The 26,236-nt window shown below is 37.0% G+C and overlaps 1 protein-coding gene across 1 annotated transcript in view; it reads right to left on the reverse strand.

Moving 5' to 3' along the window:
* Positions 1-4,586: 4,586 nt before the first annotated feature.
* Positions 4,587-26,236, reverse strand: part of RSRC1 (arginine and serine rich coiled-coil 1) — a 414,405-nt gene continuing 392,755 nt past the window's right edge. The window contains exons 8-10 of the mRNA XM_057315931.1: positions 13,158-13,264; positions 5,894-6,040; positions 4,587-5,240 (exon numbers count right to left, since the gene is read on the reverse strand). Coding sequence (XP_057171914.1) covers positions 5,148-5,240; positions 5,894-6,040; positions 13,158-13,264 — 347 coding nt within the window. The 3' untranslated portion in view covers positions 4,587-5,147. The remainder of the gene's footprint in view (positions 5,241-5,893; positions 6,041-13,157; positions 13,265-26,236) is intronic.

A 26,236-nucleotide genomic window follows, 5' to 3' on the forward strand; every position in this document is an offset into this window, starting at 1 on the left:
AGGACCACATCCACAACATCTGAAATATTATTTAAGCAATAAAAAAATTACACTAGAAAGTCTGGACTAGTGTAGAACTAGTAAGATCCCTGCTTAAACTCTACTCCACTGTTGTGGCCCCAAATGCAACAGAAAGGCACCATGTACTCTGTATTTACCCGTGACATTTATTTAGGATTTTTTTTTAAATTGTGGTAAAATACACATAGCAATTACCATCTTAACCATTTTTATGTCTGCAGTTCAGTGTTATTAAATACATTCACAGTGTTGTGAAATCATCACCACCATCCATCCCCATAACACTTTTCACCTTGTGGAACTGAAACTCTTTACTCATTAAACAATAGCTCGTTTTCCCCTCCTCTAGCCTGGGCAACTACCGCTAAACCTTCTGTCTTTATAACAGTGTTTGTCTTTTTGTGATAGGGTTATTTCATTTAACATAGTGTCCTCAAGGCTCATCCATGTTGTTGTGTATTGTAGAATTTCCTTCCTCCTTTTTAAGTTAACGTACACTATTATGCCAGTTTTAAGTGTACAATATAGTGATTCAGCACTTCCATACATCACCCTGTGCTCATCAGAGGTGCCTTCCTTAATCCCCATCACCTATTTCACCCATCCCCCCACTCTCTCCCCCGCCTGGTAACCATCAGATTGTTCTCTACAGCTAAGAGTCTGTTTCTTGGTTTGTCTCTTTCTCTTTTTTTAATCTTTGCTCATTTGTTCTGCTTAAATTCCACATGAGTGAGATCGTATGGTATTTCTCTTTCTCTGACTGACTTATTTCGTTTAGAATTTCCTTCCTCTTTAAGGCTGAATAATATTTATTCCATTGTATGTATACACCACATTTTACTCATCCATTCATCCATCCATGGACACTTGGGCTACTTCCATGTTTTAGCTATTGCAAATAATGCATTATGAACACGGGTGTGCAAGCATCTCTTTGAGACTGTACTTTCAATTCTTTTGGTATATACATAGGTGCATATTTATTTTTTGTACTGGTTTCAAATAGCTTGAGTAATTTAAATAACCAGACTGTTAAATAGACTGCTCATTCGACATGGGCAAATTCATTCTTCTTTCATTGGAAAATATTTATTGAGAGCTTTCTGTGTCAGGAATGGGCTAGATCCTGGGGGTACAACGATAGCAAAAATAACTTGGAAATACAGATGATAAGAGCATTTTGTTTGATTTAGAAAAAACCCACCAGCTAAATATATTGATCAATATCCATCCCTGTGATAAAAGGTGAAGATGGTTAGAGAATTCACAAAGTGTCCTTTCTTACCTTTGTTTTTACTCCTGTTCTGTGGTGAAGACTCAAGTATTTTCTTATGAAGGTGATGAGCTTTTTCATCATTCCATAACTGAGTTCCAAGGAGTCAGGCTTACATTTAAAGGATGGCATTTAAACATTTTCTAAATAATTCAAGTACTGTATCAATTGAGTAATGGCCAAGAGCTGGTTTAAAATTCCTTCTGTAGGGGTGCCTGCGTAGCGCAGTTGGCTAAGTGTCTGATTCTTGGTTTCAGCTCAGGGTCGTGATCTCAGGGTCTTTGTGGTCAGCACAAAGCCTGCTTAAGACTCTCTCTCCTTCTCCCACTGCCCCTCCCCCCTGCTCTCTTTCTCAAATAATTCTTTAAAAAAATAAATAAAAATCCCTTTGTAATACTCACAAGGAGTTTTGGGGTAGGGAAAAGGGGGAAGGAAGGAGTAACATGGGCACAAGAATTCCAGATCAATTCATCCACAGTTCAGTGATAAAAATGTCACCTGTCTCGTTCCATTTCCAGCTTTTGTTACTATCTTATTTGTTCACTTAAAGATTTTCACTGGATGCCCAAATGAAAGGAAAATTTGGGGTAAGATCTAACCACAGAGAAGTGGACCCTATCTTTTAGTTCCAAAATGATGCTTTCTATAACAGTACACAGTGGAAAAACAGAGAGTATCGGGGAACGCACAGTGATCCACACAGCTGTGCAAGGCTTTACTGGCAGGTGCGATGCTCTCTCAGAGGTACTGAAAGTCTCCTTGGAGTTACCTTTGCACGTCTTGGCTCATGTCATCTTGGTGGTGATACAAGACTGTTGATGCCAGTGGCCAAATGAAGGCTTGGCTTATTCATCCAATTCTCTACCAAAAGGAAGAAATGGTCAGAGAAAGCCAAAGGGTAACAAGGAACCACAAATTTTGCCTGGATTTTTCCTAAGAGTGAGAGGCAGGGCCACCTGGGTCTTTCACAAGAGGGATGCTTCCCTGGATTAGAACTGTGATAGTTCCCAGCCTCCAAGGCAACTATTAGGAAAATGGAGGGGGATGGCTGTGAGTCCTTGTGGCTCCAGGAGCCATCTTATCCTTCAAGTCTTCATCAGTTGTGATTTCTTGCATGAAGTCTTCCCTAATTTTCTAACTTGGAGTAATTTCTCTTTTCAACATGGTTGCAACCATGTCCTCTCCTCTGCCACTAAGTATTATATTTCTTATGTCATATACCGGTCTGGGATTCCTAACCAAACCTATTGGAGGCAGGATCCCCACTAGATTCACCTGTGTATACCCAACTGCACTTATGGTGCCCAGTGCAACCTAGGTATTGAAAAAAAAAGATTAATGAATAAGTGGCTAAATTTGACTGAAGAAGACCTGAGATCCCTCATGTAAGTAGACGGTATAGGTCATTAACTGCAGAGCAAATAGGGTTTCCTGTGTTCTTGGCCAGGAGGGCGATCAGGGAAAGCTGGGGACAAAGCTGGATGGAATCCACTGACCACGGAATTTCAAGTGCATACATAAGGAGTACACTGATGTTGGGGTGCAGCTTTTCACACCATTACCCATGCAACTATTTGTTCCATATTTCATTAAGATGGCTAGCATGCTAAAATGTTATGTTGGCATAAACAGAATGCTTCTTCTATGAAGGGCATTCTTTTACGTTATTTTGCTGAAAGATCAAAGAAGGCAGGTCCACTCTTAGCATCCTCATTTTATAGGTGAGGATGCCGAAGCGAAGCAGGTGAATGACTTAATGTTCTTATTCCATTTTCCCCGAGAATGTAGTCAGAAATGAAAACCTAACTTATATTACTAGCACTCATCATTTTGTATGAAATCAACGTTTCAATAAACACCAAGGTCTCATGTAAGTCCAAATTGTTATCATTAGTCAAGTGACATGAAAAGGATCGTTGTGTTTTATGGACTCATTATATTAGGATATTAAGAGGCTGGGATGCATCACCTAGCTTGAGTATGGTGATATATTTGATAGTGTTCTCTGAAGTCTTTCTCATTAAATTTGATTTGGCTTGTGTGGTAATATTGTAGTCTTCAATAGGAATGTAGGTAAATGAAGTTAATAATACATTAAAATGAATCATACTGGAAATCAGGAAGGAGGGGAATAGTCATTGAGTTCCTTCAGGGACTAAAGTTTAGTTAATTAAAAAAATAACTTGACTCTCCATCTCTGTGAAAAATTTAGCTATAAAATACAAATCAACTGTAACTTCTGTATTTGGGCTACTTGCCACAAAGGAACACTGGTGTTAAATATAATTAACGTAGATCACAATATTTTCACTAGTTATAGGTAAGGAACATCAGGTATACTGGAAAAAAATGCCTAGTCCAGGTTCCCTGGAGAATAACTGGTGGCCCAAATGACAACCCATATTCTTGCCTAGACCACTGAAATATACTTTTCAAAAGAGTGAGAATCCTTTTACTGTTTACAAGTTATGCAAAGAATGAAATACAAAATATTTCAAAAATTGTAATCTCTTTTTTAGTCACTAAAAATGTGTGTATCTGTATTAAAAATCACACAAATCTGAGTTTATGCTGGGTACTTTTACTGACAGCTAAAAAAGAAAGGAAAAGAAAAGAAAAAAAAAAAAGAGAGAAGAAAAGAAAAGAAAAGAAAAAAACCACTAGGACCTCCTTAGAATGTGAACTATGTTTTATGAGAACAAGTATTTTGTCATCGGTCTATTTTCCATGCCTTTTGCAACTGGAATCTTTGTATTTTTAAAGTTTTTTAACAGTAATTAGAGTTTTAGTAGTTTCACAAATATAACAAAGATGGCTTTAAACTGTCCTATATATTGGTAATCCTCTCCCAAAAACTTTTCAGGTTTATCTTGTATTGTAAGGCACAGTCTTCACAGAGACCAGATTAGAGAGACCAGACAACAGAACAAAATAGAAGGGAAATATTCATGTCAGCTGTTGAAAACTAGTTTTGTAAGGCAAGGCCTAGAAATCCTTATCTCTGGCATGTTTAGTATGGAATGCATAGTTGAGTTTCATTCAGCTACTAGAGAAAGGTATTCTACAATGACAGATTGCCTTATCAAAATTACAATTAGCTGGCTTCCTCTGCAAGGAACAGCAGTTGGTTCAGTAAGACTGAAGTGAGAGCTCTTACCAGCTTTCTCAGAAATGATTTCCCCATCATGGGTATTTGTTCAACTGATGAGGTCTAGTATGAACATATGGTTTCTAGAAGAATGAGCTGGGATCTGCCAACATTTTTAAAAGGAACACTTAGTAAATGCTGATCTCTAAGCAATAAATCATCAATTTATTTAATTTTCAAGAAACGTTTTCAAAAAATACGTTTTTCCTGTAAGATTAACATGCTCATTCTGCTTAAGATTGTTTAGAGTGCTTTTCATTCTGCCTAAATTTTTACAATAAGGTGAAATGAAAGATTCAAAAATGGTTTCATCATACATGGAAGATGAAATCTCACATGGAGAGCATATAGTTTGATTCTTACATATGCATTATTAATTAAAATTATGTCCTTAAATGACGACTTGATATTTTTCCAATTTTACTCAAACACTACCGTGTACCATTTATTTTACCACTGATATTTTCAGGATTAACTTTATTAACAGTATGACATTTTCATGCGTTGTTAAATTTTACACTAGTTTTAGTGTTCACGATGTTTGATTAAGTTCAAATCAACAAATATTCAAGCCTACATGAGAATGAATGAAATATTACCTTTTCACATAATCAGCTAACTGCTTTTTAAGAGTAAAAAGTTAATATTGGGATTTAAAAACCTAAATTTCCAATGTTACTGTTAATTCAACCATATGTACGTTACTTAGGCCACAGGACTGCCCATTAGCCTTTCTTGTCGGAGAGCAATTAATCTCTTGAACCACTTTTCCTCAGCATCAGCTTTCTCAATAAATAACTGAAATAAGAAAAAGAACAAGGAAAAAATGTTATTGTTTGCCAATAACTTGGATTAGACCTTATGTAACATAAATTACCTTTACAGAATACATCTTCTAGCACGAGATTTGGATACTGTTTAACTTTTGGGGACTTCTCAACTAAAGAAAACCTATTTGGAATTAATAATGCTCAGAAAGTCTTGGAGTAAAAGGACTAATATCAACACTATTTGTTCACAATTTTACACCGTATTTTGTGAGGTTTATTTTCTAGACCCTTTCTCAGAGACACAGTGGAATGACACCAATTCAGAGCAGAGAGCACAATATGATGTCCATGACATGCTCTGTTCAATGAACCAAATTAGAGGCAGAATTAGATCTTTTGGGTCAGATTTAAACAACAAACAAACCAACCTCTTCTTTTGGCCTATTTTTGTTAAGCATAGAAAGAAGACTTCTGAAAGTCAGACAAGTGATTTGGACCATACCAGATTCAAATCTGTGTAACCGCTCTAAGGGACGGGGGTCAGCTGCTTGTTTCTAGCAAATAGGAACGTACGAATCCATTTCCTCCAACAGTCTTGTCGTCAGCACAAGATGACAACAGTTTGAATTCACTTCAGTCAGCTAGATTTCAGCGGGCATTCTTCAGATCTAAGGAGCTTACGTTTGGATGGGCCAGAGAATTGTCATCTTGGTACTTGATGGCGGTGGGGATGCTGCTGGGCTCTATTTCTTTTTCCCCGCTGGGAGGACCAGCAGCTGCTGGTGCTGACGTCACAGCTGTGTGCTTCACCTCACCGGGCTCCACGGACTGAAACGTGTTATGTCAATATTTTATTAATTAGGTCACAATATGCAGTTAAAATTTTGCTTTAACAAAATTTCTTATTTTGAATAGTAATTGTTCATTTAGTCTCCTTTGAGATAATACTAATCATAAAAAGACTCTAGGTGACTGAATGAGAAACAATTCTTCTTAAAACAAGCAAACAAATACAAAAACATGGAGAAAGTGTTCATCATTTTTTTATGATCATATTTTTCTTCAGAAATTGGGACTTATGAGTCTACATTACAGAAAAACATATTTCATAAATCTAAATTCTATTAGTCAAAATAAGCAACAAATCTCCAGCATTCATTTGGTCTCTTTAGAGATGAAAAGCAAATTCAAAGGTTATTTTGTTTTTGCTTTTTAAATCACAGCCTCAGTGAGATATAATTCACATATCACAATTCACATAGCTTTTAGCATATCCACAGTTTCACGACCAACACCACAAGCAACTTCAGAATATTTTCATCCTCCTCCCACAAAACCCCGTACCCATTAGCAGTCACTGCTCCCCATTTCTCCCAGCCTCCCCACCCCTATGTGACTACTAATCTAGTTTCTGTCACTACGGATGTGTTTATTCTGGACACTTCATACAAAAGATCACACATTCTGTAGTTTTTTGTTGTCATTGGTTTGTTTTGTTTTCTGTGACTGGCTGCTTTCATTTAGCATGCTTTCAAGGTTCATCCATGAAAGGCTGAAGCATGCATCAGTACGTCATTCCATTTTATTGCCCCGGGATATTCCATCGCAGAACACTAGGTGCCAGGCCCTGGGCTCAGGGCTGCAGACACGAGGACTGATAAATCGTTGCTGCTGCCTGCAAGAAGCCAGCAGTGCTGTGCTCTCTTGGGTTAATTCCCATACCTCCCCCTCTGAGAAAGGAAAAGACCAGGGAAGTGGCTAATTAGCAGCAAGGCTGCAGGGATAACATTTTGCAATGGACTTGATGAGAAGCTGAAATTGAACGTTAAAATAAAAAAACCCAACATGACTGGGAGATTAATTCCACCACTCAGCCTTTTTTCTACACCTACTGGTTCTATACATGTAGTTTTTGAACCTCCATTTTCTTTTAATTTAGCTACTTCCGAGCATCCACTTCTCTGAATGAAGGGTGAAACAGATGCCACGGGGAAAAACATCTAGAAAATGAAATCTCCATGAATTAGTTGATCCTTTCTTAGAATGATTTATCTTAGAACTGGATATCCATCTATTTAGTATTTATTGAGTGCTACTAACTGCTAAGCACTGAGTACACAAGGGAGAGTAAAACAGGTATGTTCCCTGTACCAAATGGGGATTACATTTTGCTAATGGGACTGGCAGATTACTAACAAATAGATATCAAAATAAAGACATAATCACAAATTTTAACAAGGGACGTAGAGATACTTAAAGAGGTAACTGTTAAATTTGGCAGTTTTCTTCCTGTATTTGGAAGCCAATACTCCCCCAACCTCCACCCCTAGGTGTCAAACCTTTCTATGTCTCCAACATACCGGGTCTAGAAGGCCTACAGCCCTGTGTGATATTATACTGACCCTTTATAAAACCGAGGCTGTAGATCAGTAAAGCCCAACATTCTGCATAGGGAAAGGTGGGAAGTATGCTAATCTACTGAGGTCCAGACATCATTTTTTGGTAGTCTCTGCTTCCATGCAGAGAACAGAAGGGCATGTCATTCTGCCTGTCTTAGCCATGCTTTGACAGGGCTTAGCTAGGAGACCGGCAGTACTGAACTGCCTTGAAGAATGGTGGAGTGCTGTTATTCTAGCTCCCAAAGATGTGGATCGCACACATTCAGGTGGCAGAGATAACATTCTACTACAAAAGGGAAGGGATCTCATTTTGTTTTTACCTGCTGTACATTAACATTTTCTTTGAGAAGTGCTTATGTGCTTTCAGGTAAAGTTTTTAAACATTAGGATCAGAGCATGGAAGTTATTATTTAAAGGGGTAATTAAAAAAATGTATGACAGGAATCATCAATTGCTTCTTGATTTAACTGAGGAAAACTGCTGGAGAAAGTTTGACTATAAAAAACCCACAACATGGCCACTATCAAGTATCTGGCTTCGAGTAGCACTGCCACCTGGTGGTTCCGTTTCTTGTTTTAAAATGTATTTCCAAGTAAGAGTAAGTTAGACCCTGCTGCTTAGGGTTATTTGCCCTCTTTCTGAAGATAGGTGGATATCTGCCAGCTACAACAATTTTTGGGTTGGATAACTGGCAATAAGCTTATCTGGGACAGCAGTTTGGAAATAAACTGCCTCTTGGTTCCTGAAGTTGATGATACGGCAGGAGCTATCAGATTATCTCCTCACTCAAGAGAGACGCGATTGCAGAGTTAACCTGTTAAATCGATATGTGTTGACGGAGACACAATGTCTAGCTTGTTATTGGTAATAGCCACTTTCTGGTAACAGCTCCTTAGCTTAATTAGTGGAATTCACACAGCTGAAGAAAGACTCTACCAACTGAAGGGGTTGTTAACACAGAGAAGCCTTTTCCAGAGATACAAACTTTATACCAATGTGTGTAGAACTGTCCAGAAGAGAAAGATGTTGAAACCTGGGTCATGAGTAATTTAGTCCTCAAGAGAGTTAGTCTTTGCTATGCATCAGGGATAGCCCCTATCTCCCCAGGATCTGGATGAAGTGGTCCTCAAGATAATTTACCTCCCTTTGCTAAGTAATCTCCTGATAAATAATTCAGCTTCTCAGGCATCCTGAATCACTACCTTCTATTGCAGACACAGACATTTTAGAAACTGGAAAGGGATATCATTTTCTAAACTAATAAATTGGACTTCCGTTTTATATTACAGCTGAGCGTCAATTTATTCACTGTTGGCCCATCACTCCTTTCTGATCATTTTGAAATGCAGTGACTAATAAAGTCCAGTGTTGGATGGCTAATACTTTAGACTGTTGTACGTTCACCAAGGTAAATGCTGCTGCTTCTTCTTCTTCTTCTTCTTCTTCTTTTTCTTCTTCTTTTTTAGCATATTCCCCCATTAGTGAATTCATGCTTTCTTTATACTTAATAGGGAATGTGCACTGAGTTCACAATTATGAGAGACATTTGATGAGTAAAAACAAACACGGGCTCTGGAGTTTAATACATTTTGTGTGGGTGCTCTTTCTTGTCATTTATTAGCACTTTGACCATGGGTTATAAAATTTGCTGAGCCTCAGCTTGCTTAGTTTTAAATAAAGGTTACCGGGATTTCAGATAACTTATATATGCTAAATGTCTAGTATTAACGGTAGCCATTACTAGTTTAGTCACTTTAAGTTATTCAAACGTAAAAAACAAAGTGGGGTTATGTTACAACATTGTTTTACATCATTTGCTTAGTGCTTTAATGTTTCCAAATGCTGTGTTGACACAAATTGGCCCAAGCTGATGTCTGTACGCTAAACCAGTAAGCTACTATGTAAAACTGTGAAGTAGTGTTTTAACTATTTGCTTAGGAATACAATAGGTCACCAAGCCTCCAATGAGAATTTTAGGGTCTATCAACCATAAAAAATTACATAAAACAATCTGTGACCCAGCCAGAATGAGAATCTTTGCATCCCCAATTCCTTTTCAGAAAGCCACAGCCAAACGCAGCCTTCGGCATTCGGGAAGGGGAAGAGGTGGAGCAGAAGCAGAGAGAGGAAGAACAGCAACCGCTTTCCTTCCTGAGTGTCAGGCACTTGGCCAACTGTTTTATGTGAAGTTATCTTGCTCATCCTTATACAAACTTCTGCCAGGGGTATTACCTCCCTTTTAAGATAAAGTGAGCCATGCGGTTATCATGTGGCTTAAGGACACACAGCCAGTAAGTGACAGAATCAGCCCTGATCCTGTATCTGTCTGACCCTGTATCTCATGCTTTCGACCAATGCTTCCCAACTGCTAAACCTAAGATTTATTGTTATTTGGCTTTAATTTTAGAGGAAAGAAAAATGTTGGTAAAATATTTTAATTAAATACATTTTTAAGTGGCTCAGCTCAGAGTGCTGGATTAGTATTTCTAGGTTGCTTTTGCTTCTCCATCATGCTTATCCAATCTAGAACTAGCCAGCTCAAGGCTTTCCAGAATTGATTTTATTTCTTTGTGTGAATTACTGTTAAGGGCCACCTCTTTTAAAAGACAGCTGAAACAGTAGATGGGTTTCTCTTACTCAGATTCATGAGCGTTCCTTATGAAATTGAGAGGTCCCTATTTCATCTTTAAAAAAAAAAAGATTTATTTATTTTAGAAAGAGTGAGAGCACGTGTGAGGGGGGAGGGGCGGAGGGAAAGGGACAGGGAAGCTCAAGCAGACTCCCCGATGTGGGGCTTGATCTCATGACCCTGAGATCATGACCTGAACTGAAATCAAGAGTCAGATGCTTAAGTGATGAAGCCACCCCAAGTGCCCCTAGAGGCCCCTATTTCATCTTAATCCTCTCTACCCCTTATGGTGGTATCTGAATTAGAAGTGCGAGAAGCTATACTGAAGGTGAGAGAAAGTTCCAACTCAGCACTGAAAACTAAAACAACAGAAACTAATTATTAAAAGAATTAATAATGATGGTCCCTTTGATCAGCGATATAGTTGAAATTCCTTTATACTGGTTCCATGGAAAGCCATTTAACTATACAGGGTTTTGTTAGAGATTTAGGAAGAAGACTTCTTCTCTTGGATTTAGTCAGCTTAAAATTAATAACCTTCAGATGTTAAGGGAAATAATCTTTTAAAAACTTTTCTAGGGGATACAATGAGGTGAAAACATTACTAATTCTGGAACTGAAATATACAGGTATTATTACATTTATACCTTTCAAAAGACTTTAAAGGTAAAACCAGATCTAAAGATTTTCTGTGTTTCCCAGCAAGAGGTCTGCCTTACTGGTGAGCATGGAAACTTGCGGAATATTAAAAAATGTAAATGGGCTAAGGTGGTGACACTTAAGAGAGACGGAGCACCTACAGTAGAAGTTTTTAAGCACTACGCTTAGTTTACAGAATGTACTTAGATATAGAATAATTTAGGTGCTAGAGTATGTTATTTAAAAATAAGCACTTATTGGATCAAGAGCCATGTTAGATATTTGATACTCATTATATTTACTCCTCAAGAACTCCATTTTTGCAGTTCTATTTTACGAATTTGGAAATTGAGGGCTGAAGAGGTTGAGAAGCTTGCTAAAGACCATAAATCATGGCAGGAAGTGTGAGAGTTAAGATTCAAACTCAGATCTCCTTGAATCCAAAGCCCCATCCTCTTTCCTCTGTATCAGGTACGCTTCTGATCAATTTCCTTGCTCGCTGCTGGTTTTGCTAGTTATTGGAAGAGCTGCCAGTACCTTGGAGGAAAAAAATGGACTTAAAAATAAGTTTATTATTATTTTAAATAATTAAAAAATATTTTATTTATTTATTTGAGAGCGAGAGAGTGTGAGAGAGATCTCCGGCAAGGGGGAGGGGAAGAGGGAGAAGACAACTCCCTGCTGAGCAGGGAGACTGATGCGGGACTTGATCCTGGACCCTCGGATCATGACCTGAGCTGACAGCAGCCGCTTAACCGACTGAGCCACCCAGGCGCCCAAAAATAAGTTTATTATTAATAATTAGTATCAAAAGGGGAAAAGTTGTTTAGAGGAAAACCTGGTGTATTAACTAGAGAAGAATACGTATGTCCACAGAAAGAAAATGCTAGTTTATCTTAAGTGAGTCCAGTAAGTCAGGGTGAACCTCAGAAAACAAATATTAGGAAAGTAAATTTAAAAATAAATTACAATTCTTTCAGGACATATGAATGACCTTTTAATATGTAAGATATTCAAGAATAAGATATTAAATAAAATGAGCAACTATACTTATGGATGTTCATTTTACAGTTCCACCATTTTTTGGAGTTGTTGTGTGGCAAACTACAAAAAGTTCAAACGAAATCAGCAAACAAAGGCAGGGACCACGGGTTAACAGGGCTGGCTGGTGCCGTGCACCCAGCACGCAGCACATGCTCAAGTCACCTCTCCGGTGACATTTTAAAAAGTATACGGTAACTGAAAAGCTGTGCATGTCACTAGCATCAAGAGAAATGCTACTAGGAAAACAAAAGGTCAATTTTCGCCTGACTACCTATCAGGTCAGAATGTGAAAAAGGACTTGGTGTTAACCAGGGTGTGAGAGGCAGACTTCTCCTTGTACTTGTGGGCAGAGTCTGGATTGGTACAATGTATGTGGAGGATGACCATGAGAACATGTGTGAAAATAAATAATATTAACCCTAAGCAAATAACTCCATCTTGAAAAATTGATCTTAAGGAGATAATAATGGATATTTACAAGCATATATGTAATACCTTCAAGCTTACAACAACTTGAATATCTAGTATCAGAGAAAAAATAAATGAATTATGATAAATTTATGATAACTTCATCAGCAGGATACTGTACAGTCATTAATATATTTACAGATGTAGAATATTTTTGAATAAGTGGTAACAATACCATGTCTTTATTACATGTATGTTATTAAAGAATACATGCGCCTCACAGTAGAATACCTTTTCTGACTAAAGGAACACATTCCTAAAGCTGGCCCTGATAATAATTGAAAGAACACATGCAATATTCAACAGAAATAAAATGCCAATCAAAACTCCTTTTACTGGAGTTGAAGAAGTGACAGCCATCTGGGCAAAGAGTGTAGACACATTACTATTTGGGTAATAATCTGATTGTTAAAGCTCTTTTCTAACTTTCCTCTAGCAGTGTCAATTCAAAAAGTAGATGTAGACACTTGAAAAGAAAACTGTATGTTGATGAAATGCATATTACTACTTTAGAACTGTTGGCATTTTACTTTGTCTTCTCAGTGAGTTTTAAAATAAAAATGGCATCAGACATATTTTTACAAGTTAAACTTGAACTGCTTCTCACTGATTCATTCTCTCTCTCTCAATAACACACTGACACTCGCTCACCCTACTTCATCTCTCTGTTAGAAGGAAGCACTTACATTTAAGTAAAATCCATTAATAAAGCATCTCTTCAGTGGGCATCTAAAGGCTTATTCATAATGTCTGGATGAAAACTTACCTTTTTGACTTCTTTACTTGATCTGAATGTCTGCTGAACAAAAGAATCACTTTCAATGGCTTCAATTTCTTTTACTCTTTTTACTTGTTCAACCAGGGTGGCTTGGTCTAAAAAAAAAAAAAAAAGGGTACAATGTCAGTGTATTTTGGTGTGTAAGCTTGTTAACAACACTATTCTAAGCAAGGTTCTTTCTTTCTATGAAGTAATTTTATGACTTCTGGAATTTAACTGGATGAAAAGATGTTACAGTTAAGCTCTAACAAAAAACTATTTTCCCCTTGAGAACCACAAATATAACCTTCCTACACACCAAGGCTCTCACCTAAAACCTAATGAAACATTGCTGAGAAGGCACTGCTATCATGATCCAAGCTAATCTGGGCTAATCTTGTGGGAGGGCTTTAAAAATTAAAAAAAAAAACACTTATTATGGAAATACATATAAAAGGAATTAACAGCACAATGATTCCATCTGCACCCATCACCCAGCTCCTATAGCCATGAACTCTCTGTTACTTCTTATTTATTGATCCTCACTTCATTTTCTTGGGTAGACCTGGAGTACTCAAAAGTAACTCCCAGACATCGTGCCATATTACCCCAAATATTTAGTAGGCATTTCAGATAAGGACTTAAAAAAACCAAAAGTAATATAACTACAATACCATCTTCATATCCAATAATATTATCAATAATGCCTTAATATCATCTTATACAGTCCATGTTTAATTTTCACTGTCCAAAAAAAATGTCTTTTTACAGGTAGTTTGTTTGAAACAGGATCCAAACAAGGTCCACACATTAGACTTGGTTGATAAGTCTCTTATATCCCTTTTAGTCACTGACAGCCTTCAGGCCCTCCCTTTCATTGCCATTTATTTATTGCAGAGAATGGATCGTTTACACTTGAAAATTTTCTACATTCTAGATCTGGCTGATTTTATCCTCACGATGTCATTTAACATGCTTCTCTATTCTTCATATTTTGTGTAAACCAATAGTTAGATCTAGAGGCTGGATATGATTCTGGTTCAATTTCTTTTGGTCAAGGATACATCATAGGTGATGCTGTGTAATTCCCATTACACCGTATCGGGATGTGCTTCTCCCAATTTTAAAGGCGTTAAGATTGATCAGTGGGTCCAAGGTGATGTCAGCCTGGCCCTATTATAAATTTCTTCATCAGCTTTTCACTTAATGTTTTTGGCAGACATTAATGTTTGTTGATTAGATCCATTACTTCATGAAATGTTGCAAAATGGTGATTTCCTAATTCTATTATTCTCCCTGCATTTATTAGCAGGATCCTCTGTAAAGAAGAACTTCCCTTACTGACTGTAAAGTATAGTCTGTACAGGAAAGGCAGAATAAATGTTTAATTTTTCCCTTTATTTATCAATTTTGATCCATAGATGAGCATTATGAATTCCTGAATATTTATACACTTAACGTATTTTACTCTGTGTAATCATTTTCATATTTTGTTGCTCAAATTATTCTACCTTTGGGTAGTGGGGACATCCTGAAGTTGGCCCTGCATCCTTTTGATATGATCCCTCATAGTTAAGGTGCAACAAGATGTTCCAGGCTCATTTTGTACAGTTCCTGCCCGAGACCTGAACTTAGCCATTTCTCCAAAGGGCTCAGACTGCTTTTAGTGGGGAGTGATATTTAAAGACAGTAACTTGGGCACCAGGGGTGTTCACTGTTTGTGGTTTGTCACTGCGTCTCAGCTTTTTCAGTGGGCGGGATGGGAAATGCATATTTTAAGAAAAAAAAAGTAATATGAGTTCATGCTGATACTATCAATCAAATTAAAGACAAGGGCTTTTAAAGTCTCTGATTTTATATTTGTATATTTTTTCTCTCATTTAAAAAATCTTAAGTCTTAATGATATGATCAAAAGTACTTAGTTGTTTCTCTTAATACTAAAGTTAAGTATGTACTAGTTTCAAAATAAAAAGACAAATATCACTATAAACAAGATGAATTGTCAAAACAGTATACTCTAAAGTTACCTGAGTTAATTCTCCATGTGATTATGCTACCAACTAGATTTATAGCTAGGTTCAATTCGTTTCAGTTTATTTTTGATTTAGGTCTTGCTTTTTCTTTTATTGTCTTTGTGATCAACACATTTAAAAAAATATTTATTTATTTGTCTGAGAGAAAGAAAGCGAGTGAGCACAAGCAGGGGGAGCGGCAGGCAGAGGGAGAAGCAGGCTCCCCGCTGAGCAAGGAGCCTGATGCAGGACTCGATACCAGGACCCTAGGATCATGACCCGAGCTGAAGGCAGACACTTCACCGACTGCGCACCCAGGCCTCCTTAATAGTAATATTTTTTATTTGAGTATAGTTGACACATAACGTTACATTAGTTTCAGGCATACTGTTGTTCATAGTAATCCAAGAACTATGTTTATGCTGTGCTCACCACAGGTGGAGCTACTATCATAATAAAACGCTATAATGATACCACTGACTATATTCCCTATACTATACCTTTTGCTCCCAGGACTTATTCATTCCATTACTGGAAGCCTGTACCTCTCACTCCCCTTCACCCATTTTGCCCATCTCCCAACCCCTCTCCCCTCTGGCAACTGGCATCTCTGTATTTGTAGATATGATTCTGCTTTTTGTTTTGTTTCTTTAGATTCCACATATAAGTGAAATCATCTGGCGTCTTCCTTTTCTGTCTGACTTATTTCACTTAGCATAATAGCCTCTAGGCCCATCCATGTTGTTGCAAATGGCAAGATCTCATCCTTTTTTATGGCTGTGTTATTCCTGTGTTATTCCTGTGTGTGTGTGTGTGTGTGTGTGTGTACACACTGCATCTTCTTTGCCCATTCACCCATCGATGGACACTGAGGTGCTTCCTTATCTTGGCTATTGTAAATAATGCTGCAATAGACATACGGGTACGTATTATCTTTTTGAATTTATGTTTTCGTTTTCCTTTGGTAAATACCTAGTAATGGAATTGTGGCGTTACTGGACCATGTGGTATTTCTATTTTTAACTTTGTGAGGAACCTCCATTCTGTTTCTACAGTGGCTGCACCAATTTTTCTTCCCACCACCAGTGCACAAGGGTTCATTTTTCTCCATGTTCTTGACAACACTTGTTATTTCTTGTCTTTAATATTTATTTTTTAGTTGCATAAAACACGTGATTCCAAAGCCAAAACGTAAAACATCATTCAGAGAAGTCTAGGTTTCCTTTCCTCATTCTCTCAGTTCTTGCCCCAATCTATAGGTAACCATTTTTATTAGTTTTTTTTTTTTTTTTTTTTAAAGATTTTATTTATTTATTTGACAGAGAGAGACAGCCAGCGAGAGAGGGAACACAGCAGGGGGAGTGGGAGAGGAAGAAGCAGGCTCATAGCAGAGGAGCCTGATGTGGGACTCGATCCCGGTACGCCAGGATCACGCCCTGAGCCGAAGGCAGACGCTTTAACGACTGCGCTACCCAGGCGCCCCTTAGGTTTTGGTTTTTATCTTTCCTTTGTTTCTTTCTGAAAAAGTAACTATAATCTCTTCTTTCTTAAACAAAATTAACATACTACATATTATGTCTTCAGTAACACTCCACCCCAGTATAGAGACTTCCCCATTCTATTTTACAGCTATATAGTTAACTGTTTTATGGTTTTATGAGTTTTTTCCCACCAGTGCTCTATTGGTGGTCATTTGAGTTGTTTTCAGTCTTTTGCTTTTCCAATTAGTGCTTTAAGAAATGCACTGTTTCATATTTTTGTTTGTTTTTTTTTTTTTCACATGCCGGGCTGGGCAGGAGAAATGCAACATTATGGTTCACACACTCACTGTTTAAACTCTTGCTCTAAGCTGGTATGAATATATAGCTGGATTAGGAGCCACCATATATTCAACAAAGGCATCTAAACATTTTTGGGATTTTAGACTTCGTAGACAATAACTAGATTTACATTCTGAGAAACAACCATAAAAAGTGATTTGACAATAAGATAGTTGTTTAAATAAGAGTAATTTTTATATCCCAGCAGATCTAAGCTTAAAAGACTAAGTGTTATAAAGAGTATGAAAAGAAATTTGGTTTAATATTTCAATAAAAATTAACAACTTATGAAAAATCTTTGTTCTAACTTTTGGCCAATTGCAAATTATAATCACATAGTACTATGCAACCTCCAGTTTATTTAAGGGAAAGATAGTCTTCTGGCGATGTGTCCCTGACAGCTCTAACTAGTCCTTTCTCGTGTGAAAAATAATGCATGGAATGTCTGGAAGTAATAGCTGCCAGGGCCAACACTCCCAACTTAGGAAGAATATAGTTTACAACATAGAAGCAAGTACTGTCAGAGTGTCATGGATGAGCAAATACTTCACATGCTTTAGAATAAAAGCTCCTGTGGATTTTAATTATGCAATGTATTAATTGAGCATATAAAATGAGGAGATTCTTTGCCCAGCTAATTTATTAATGTGAATATATTTATACCAGTGGATGATATTTTTATTACTTACGTGTATAATAGTGTTAATATGGCAGAAAAAAGTCATAATGGATACCATTCCGTGTGATCCAACTTTAATTTGCCAATGTGAACATACATTTGTTTGTACAGGTTTCAGTCTATTATTTCACCATCATTAATTCCCAACCAAAAGACAGTATTTCAGACTTCAGGATGATGTCTCATATGTATCAACTATTTGAAACCTTGGGTTTTTTTCCTAACATATTCTCTCATTTGGATTTACAAAGCACATCATTAGTATTAGAAGTCAGAGGTGAGTTCACAAATAGTACTCGATGTCTAAAGCTTATAGTGTTTGCAGCTTCAAATACAGACATACAACCAGCTCCTAATACAAATAAAAGTATTATCATAGAAGCTGGCCCAGAGGCCAGTATGTTTAACAAAATAGCCTTGGAGAAATTATAAAGGAAGGAAGGGAAAAGATTAGAGAAAATCAGAACGTTATCTTTGTGTTTCTTTAAAGATCACTTCAGGACGACACAAAGTGACAGCGCAGATAAGAGAAGCCAGTTTGCCTGACTTACAATATGAAAACAAACCAACACAGCTTTTGCTTTTTGTGGGAACCATTTTACCAGTGATATTTAAAGAGTGTGATATTTAAATTAAGGAGTAAGAGAGAGAGATTTAAATTAAAACTTGAAAAATTCACGGGAGATTTACATTTCTAGTCTTATAAATAGTTCAGCTTCATGCTGTTTGAAAACAGGCATAAAGCATGTTTTAAATGGCTTCATAGTCAAAATTCAAATATCAGTGCCCCCAAATATAGGTCTTGAATATAATCCTGTGATTTTGGGAAGCAGAATAAAACACATCAGTAAGATAGAGTAAATTGTTTTAAATTCAGGTTCTTAAGTTTTACAGACCAATTTGTCATTGAAAAATTCTTTACCAATTTTAAGAATAGGAAAAATGTGAATGAAAACTACTCATCATTTATATGCTTGGCATGAATGCCTAGCATACAAAGTATCTTGTATTCACCAGCCGTGAGGTAAAAAATAAAGACACGGAATAACGTTACTGGGAGAATCAAAATTATAGGATGTTTTTAAACATTAACATGGTAAACACAAAGAAAAGAGATCTATTAGCATTTCATCCAGTCTGATAAACACATTATTGGTAAATAAAATGACTTTCATAGGTAGTTTGTAAAATTTCAGTAGAAGGGATACATATTTCATAGTAAAAATAAAAATTACTGGAGTCAGAAAGCGAAGTCACTACAGGCTAAAAAAATCCAGACTAACTCACCACATGGAAAATAATTTTGTTCCTTTTGTGATAAAAATTAAAATCATATATTTCATTCGATACTGTTGCTGTTATACAAATTAGGCTCACCAACCACTTCAAGTTATATTTGAGAATTTTACATGACACAACTTTTACAGAATTTTTTTAAAAAAATTATCCAATGGTACACAAATTTAAGATTAATAAGTAAAGATGATAAGGTCCAATATAGACCTTTTATTTGAAAAGGCAAAATTTTAATCTAGATACCATTTGTAGATTACACAAACCGCTCTCTCTAAACTGGCAGCAATGCGAGGCTCAGAACAGCAGATGGCGCTATTACCCAAGATGTAATCATGGGATAACTGCCAACATGAGTTTATGGAGGGTATCTTACACATGAAAATCTCATCTTCAACTGACTCCTTCTGAATATTAATATTTTATGAATTTCCCCAAAGTTAAAATGCATTTTATGTTACAAAGAGTTTGGGTCAGTTGGCCTCATAGTTATTGAGGTACTCATGCTATTCTTCCAGTAAAAAAAAAATATTTATACATGAATAGTACTACTATAAATACATGAATAATACAAAAGAATATCTTATTTTCAGTTTAAATTGACTTAAATTTTAGTCAAGAATGGAAACATCCATGAATTCCTCTTTATGGTAAAATATCGATACTGAAAGCAAAACAGTCTTTGAAATGTAAAGCATTTTCAAGTGCTGTTATAAGAACAAAAACAAACAAACAACAGATTCTGGCCAATAAACAAACAAACAAACATAGTTATTCAGTAAACTCTAAACAAAACCTACTTGGAAAAAGCCACAAAGCTTGCTTGAAATTCTAAAGTTATAACAATTTATCATGAACACACATTTTAACGAAACACAGCCATTGCTTTCCCTTCAAAACAGTACATTTTAAATAATAAGTTTCTTTCATAAAACATACAAAGCGCATATTAGAAATTCACCTAACCTCAACATTTTAAGGGTGTTCATAAGACCCAGATTCCTGGGCACAAATTCCTAGAACTGATATCCACAAATAACTTGAAAGATGAGAAAACTTCGTAAGTAGAAGGTGGCTGGTCTATTGGTCTTCTGGAAGCCGTTAATACAGAACCAGGTTATGTATGTCAATGAGTCTCCCGAAGGCTTCTAATAACAACCCTCCTTGGATAAGGTCCAAGACAGACTAATCTTATATTAAACTGCTTTCTGTATCAAATTAAGTAATAGGAATAACTTTAATATGACTGTACCAGTGAAGAGTTTCTGAGAAACATTTTAATAAGTGCAAGTGAACTGCGTATCAAGGTTGGCTTTATTAAAAACAAACTACGCACAGAATACCTCACTTAGCTCCTCTCACCTAAAATGCTCTCACCTTTTCTCAATCTTCCCTATCACCTTCTCTTCCCACCGGTGAGAAAAGGCCTCTTCCATAATTCATTTGGCTCTTAGCATATGTTGCCTTGCACGGATATTAATCTCTTCATTAGTGAAAGCTCTGTTTCCCCAGCTAGAGGGGACATAACTTTTTGTGTCAACTCCAGGACTTAGTGTAGTATGCTTTATTATTTAGTAAGCAGTCCATAAACTTTCATTGAAAAACTAAAAATGAAAGGGCATTAAAGTAACCATTAAAAAAATAAAACTACTTGGGGGGGAATGTCAAATTATAAGAAGTTGTTGTAACTTAAAAAATCGAGGGTCTTTAAATGGTTAGTTTTAACAGCTCTGGGTTCAGACTATCTGGATTAAGCCCTGTCTCTGCTATTTACTAGTTGTGTGACCTTGGGCAAGTGGTTCAAGTCGTAATGGTTTCAGGGTTCTTCTCGGTGGCATGGGAATAAACACAGAACAGCTGAGGTTGACTCTCTCCTTCCCTCCCTTCCTTTCTCTCCCCTTTCCTCCTTTCAAATATCTGAGCACATTCGATGCACCAGGCATTGTTCAGCACACAAGGGTTTAGAAACAAGAGTTTCTTTCCTCATGGAGCTGATACTGGGAGAGACAAATAATAAACACGTAAATAAACGATATAATATCAAGAAAAACAGAGCAGGGTAGAGGCTAGAAAGGAGAAAGGAGCTATTTCAGATGGGATGCTCAGGGAAATCCTCTCTGACACGGTGAATCCAGCAGAGAAGAATCACGTGAAGGATCGAGCCAAGAAAACGTAGGAGAGGGTCTGTGTGCTAGCACAGGGTAAGGAAACAGAAGCACTTCATAAATGACAGACTAGTGATAGTACTCGAGTGCTAATTCAGTCATAGTAGTAAAGACATGGAAGTTGCCTAAAAAGTTTACATATAAACTTCTCAATTTCTGGTCATACGGTTTCAGGCTGGCAACCTTTTTGAGTTCAGCCAGGTAATAGTGGCTTTAGCTCACACTTTTTGGGGCATCGCCTGTGGTGTGGCAGGGCGGTGGGAAAGACTGGAAGAGAGGACAGGCCTGTGCACATCGCCGAGAAGGCACGGAAGGCCCAGCTGAGTTTTATCACCCGCCAAGACACTGGAGTCCACCCTGACGCACTGAATGCTGCAGGCTGAATGGGGAACAGTGCTTCACGGACACATGGCCTCCCAGCCTCCAGCGACTCAGGCGATGGGAGGCCCTGTGGCTTCCTAACGGTGTCCAGTAACACAGACTCCCCAAAATAGTAGTTGCGTGGTAGAAATTGGGTTATAAAGCAAACGTATTTTACTTTAGTGTCTGTAAGTCCACAGACACTTTGCTTTGATCACCAGTATCCTGGAACGCCTTTCCAGTGAGGAAGGTCACAAAGGCTAATTTTTCATTTAAATGGTTGTTGAAAAGGCCAGATGAGCGGCTCTGGTGGAAGGAGTAGTAATCCCAGCAGTAACAGAAGCTTACATTTATGGCACTCTGCGCTAAGAACTTCACATGGATTACCTCAGTTAACCCTCATAACCATGACGGATAGTACTATTATTATCCTCATTGTACAGATGAGAAGCTAAGGCGAAGTAACTTGGTCAGGGTCACATAACTAGTTGGCTGTAGAAATGGGGGATCCAGTCATTGTGATCTAGTCATTATTTCCTCATCTAATAAGTTCTTTACCCACACCTGCCAAACAACAGATTATTTTTTCCCTCTTTGCCATCCATTTACTAGGAATAATAAATGTTCTTGGTATTGTTCTTATTCTGCATTTTAATGCTTATTCATTCAATACAATGTATTGTAGAGCTTTATTCGTAGAGAAGATGCCATAAATATTATCTTGGTCTTCTGGCATTATCTTGAGCTAAGTTACAAATGATATTTTTAGAAGCTTACACATTTGAAAAAGTTTTGAAAGAATTATGTATGTCACATAGGCTGGTGATGGGTGGTGGGGAGGGCACGTATTGCATGGTGCACTGGGTGTTATACGCAACTAATGAATCATCGAACTTTACATCAAAAACCAGGGATGTACTGTATGGTGACTAACATAATATAATAAAAAAAATATTAAAAAAAAAGAATTATGTATGTCACATCCCCAAAACTTTTACTAATGTATTAAAAAATAAGTTTTTAGAGAACCCGCATTCTTTCCTTTAAGCCTGAAAACCACCTGAGCAGTAAATAACCACTTCAGAGCTGTTCTTTATCATGTAGCAATTATTATTGCAAAGAACTAGAATGGCTTCTGTAAATTTGGCGAAACCAGTAACCACTATGTAATCTACTACACAGACTATTGCCTTATGCTTGTTTCAAGTGTAACACACTTGGGTAGTCAAATCTACTTTAATAGAATGGTAAGAAAGAATAACTCCAACAAAGCTAAAGCTTCTGGAAGCTTTCTTATTTGAATAGGACTGAAGAAAGGAATATAATTCGAGGTATACCAGATTAACAGGGCAGAATACAGAACCTGAATATGCTGTTTGCTGTCCATTTTAATTCTAGAATTCTTATTGACTCTAATTAAAATTCTGTAGATGGAAGAGTTGTATGTTTCTAAGGAGCTTGCAGTGAACGCTGTCTGCCAGCCATCTCCAAACACCCCATAACCACACACAACTTGCCTGTCAGGAGAGCTAATGCAGACATCGCAGGGCACACCACATTTGTCACTGTGGCTAATATCAGAGATACGCAGCTCTTTTTTCTTAGCACACAAAAGCAAGATATGTAATTCAATGCTCAATTTACCCTTGTCTCGCAGGAGATTTTTCCCCGCTAATTGATAGAAATTAAGCCATTAATCAAGCCACTAGCCATCATTCAAACCAGAGAAGATGAATACAAACTTTCATCATAACCACCTTCCCCATTTTAGTGTTCATTAGCATTAATTTTTAATGCAATTATGCTATTCTTTTACGCTGAGCTCATAAATTACTGCTCTTTTGTTGCTGGCTGGCCTTGTAAAATCCAAACTAATGCTTTGTGCTCTGATCTTAAAGGCAATTACTAGGTTCTTCTATCTTTTATATCTTTGCATCCCCAATAACCTTTATATATAACAAACACCCATGACTGGCTATGCCTGTTTGTTTTTTTAATGCCTCTATATAAATCTTTGTGACCATATAAACGTAGTCAGATGTATCTACAATAAACATATATATGTATATGCACACACCACATACATTATAAAATATAGATGTTAATATAAAAATAAGATCTCACAAATTCATATGGTAGTTCAGGTTCAAATATAATAATACATAATTAAAATGTAATGTATCATTGTATTAAAGTTATAATTTTGTAACAAATGAGAGAAAGAAAATAGGAATATTAACAGCAACTGACTATTATATGCACACGTAAGGGTTAAACAACTACTAAAAAAAGAAAGAATAACTATGGCATATCAAAATCCCTTAGTTCTTTACCTAGGGTTAATGTTTTATATTTAAATACTTATTTAAAAAAATTGTGTTAAACCTAGAAATGAATGAGATGACAATGAAGAGTACTGGATGATCAAAAGAACCATTTATCCAAGAGTATGTTTACAAGTGCATATAAGAACTCCACAGTCTTACATTTTGCAAAGCAGATGCATGGGTATATATGAGGACGATACTAGTGACAGCTTTTCCAGAAACATATACTGAACCCAGAGGCAGCAATCCACTCCTTCCTCCAACCCAGAGAAAGTCAAAAGTCGTACTCCCCTTATAGCCCCCCAAAAGCACTGGTTATGCTCACTCCTAGGTGCAGAGGAGATAAAAAAACAACAACAAAAAAAACCCAACAAAACCCCTGCAACTCTCTTCTATCAACCCAGTAACGCCTTTGCCTTTGTTTGCAAGTTGTTATGTTCTGGCCGCCCACTAGCTAGAGAAAGGGTGCATATGCGGCATTAAGATTAATGAAATAAAACTTATGGAGGGAAAAAAAAAACTTAATGGGAAAACATCGGAAGCACTGGGTTGGTGGCAGCCCAGTTACCTTTTGAAGCTGCGCAGCGGCTGCCTACCCCTAGCACCAGGGGACTGGGGTAGGGAGTAGAGAGTACACTCAGGAATCTTCTACCCAAAAAGGGATTCTTATGTTAATGTATCATCAGCATAAAGATATCTTCTGTCCCCACCCCCCCCAATGGCTAGTTCCTTATTAGATTTCTTAACAGAAAGTTATACATGGACTAGAAGCGGTGGGGCTTAATTCTGCAAGGACTTGGATTCTTTTCATCATGGGACTTGCTCGGCCAGGATAAGCAGACAGCCTAAACTCAAGTCTTTTGTGATCTGTTCCTTTACACCAGAAGCAAACAGGTAACTAACATATTGTATTTGGACATTAAAGTTGTCAATACAAAGTTGTGAGTTCAAAGACCTCTTCTTATAAGCATTTTGTCTTAGGGTTCATAAGCTTATAGGAAATAGTCCATGGCTCCACATGCCTTAATTTCCTTAACATATTAAAAAAATGCTGGGGTTCAAAAACAAATTGAAATTAATTCAGCCAGTATGTATTTAGGACCTATATCTGCCCGGTGCTGGAGACTTCTGGTTGAAATGACATCTTTTTTGATTCTGAAACAGATACAATTTTTGGTAATAAATAATATCTCCATTTTTCAAATACACCATTTGATACTCTCAAAGTTTAAGAGGTACTAAAAGAGGCAGAGTTGGAGTACGAAACCATGTCTTTGTATTTCAGATTCTGTATGGTTCTCACTGAACCAGGTGCCTCTGTAGCTTTTGAAGCTGATAACCTTACATAATGAAGAGTTATGATTCTTTATGCTTCTTTTACATGCTTATCAAATTTATATGCAATTTTGATCTTTTTAAAAAGATTTCATCTACTTATTTTAGAGAGAGAGAGCAGGGGGAAGGGCAGAGGGAGAGGAGAAGAATCTCAAGCAGACTCCGTGCTGAGCACAGAGCCTGGCATGGGGCTCAATTCCATGACCCTGAGATCATGACCTGAGCCAAAATCAAGAGTCAGATGTTTAACCAACTGAGCCACCCAAGTGCCCCTCAATTTTGATCTTTTAAAGAGATGGGGTAGGGAGAATGGTAATGAACAGTAGAAGATATTAATTTCTTTTTCTTAAAAGCAGAGTATTTTGCTATATTAATGAAGTGCAGCATATAAAATCATTGCACTTAAAGAAACCCAGTATGGGTTAGTCTGCATTTTCTAGAATTTCATACAAATGGTACACTCTTTCATGTCTGATGTTTTTCACTCAGCATGTTTTTGTACTATCGCTCCGTGTTATTGGGTAGATCTGTTGTTGGTTCTTTTCATTACTGGTAGAATTCTGTTACATGAATAATCACAATTTGTTTATCCATTAGCTTGTTGATAGACATTTGGGTTGTTTCCAGTTTCTGGCTTTTGAGAATTAAGTTACTGTAACGTTTATGTTATAGTTAACATCTATGTTAGAGTCTTTGTGTATTTTCACTTCTCTTGGGTAAATATATAATATTGGAATGGCTGGATTATATGGTTACGTTTGTATTTCTCTGATGACTAATGATATTGAGCATTTTGTAGTGCACTACTGACCATTTTTTTAAAAAAGATTTTATTTATTTATTTGAGAGAGAGAGAGAATGAGCGGTGGGGAGGGGAAAAGGGAGAGAAAGAGAGAGGAGCAGACTCCCTGCTGAGCAGGAAGCCCGATGCGGGACTTGATCCCAGGACCTGGAGATCATGAGCTGAAGGCAGATGCTTTAACGGACTGAGCCAAACAGGCACCCCTGACCATTCATTTCTTTTTAAAATTGTTTCAAATTTTTGGTTCATTATTTAACTAGGTTGCCTGTCTTATTATTGAGTTACAAGAATTCT

This window comes from Ursus arctos, unplaced genomic scaffold (assembly GCF_023065955.2).
Source record: "Ursus arctos isolate Adak ecotype North America unplaced genomic scaffold, UrsArc2.0 scaffold_20, whole genome shotgun sequence".
Classification (NCBI taxonomy): domain Eukaryota; kingdom Metazoa; phylum Chordata; class Mammalia; order Carnivora; family Ursidae; genus Ursus; species Ursus arctos.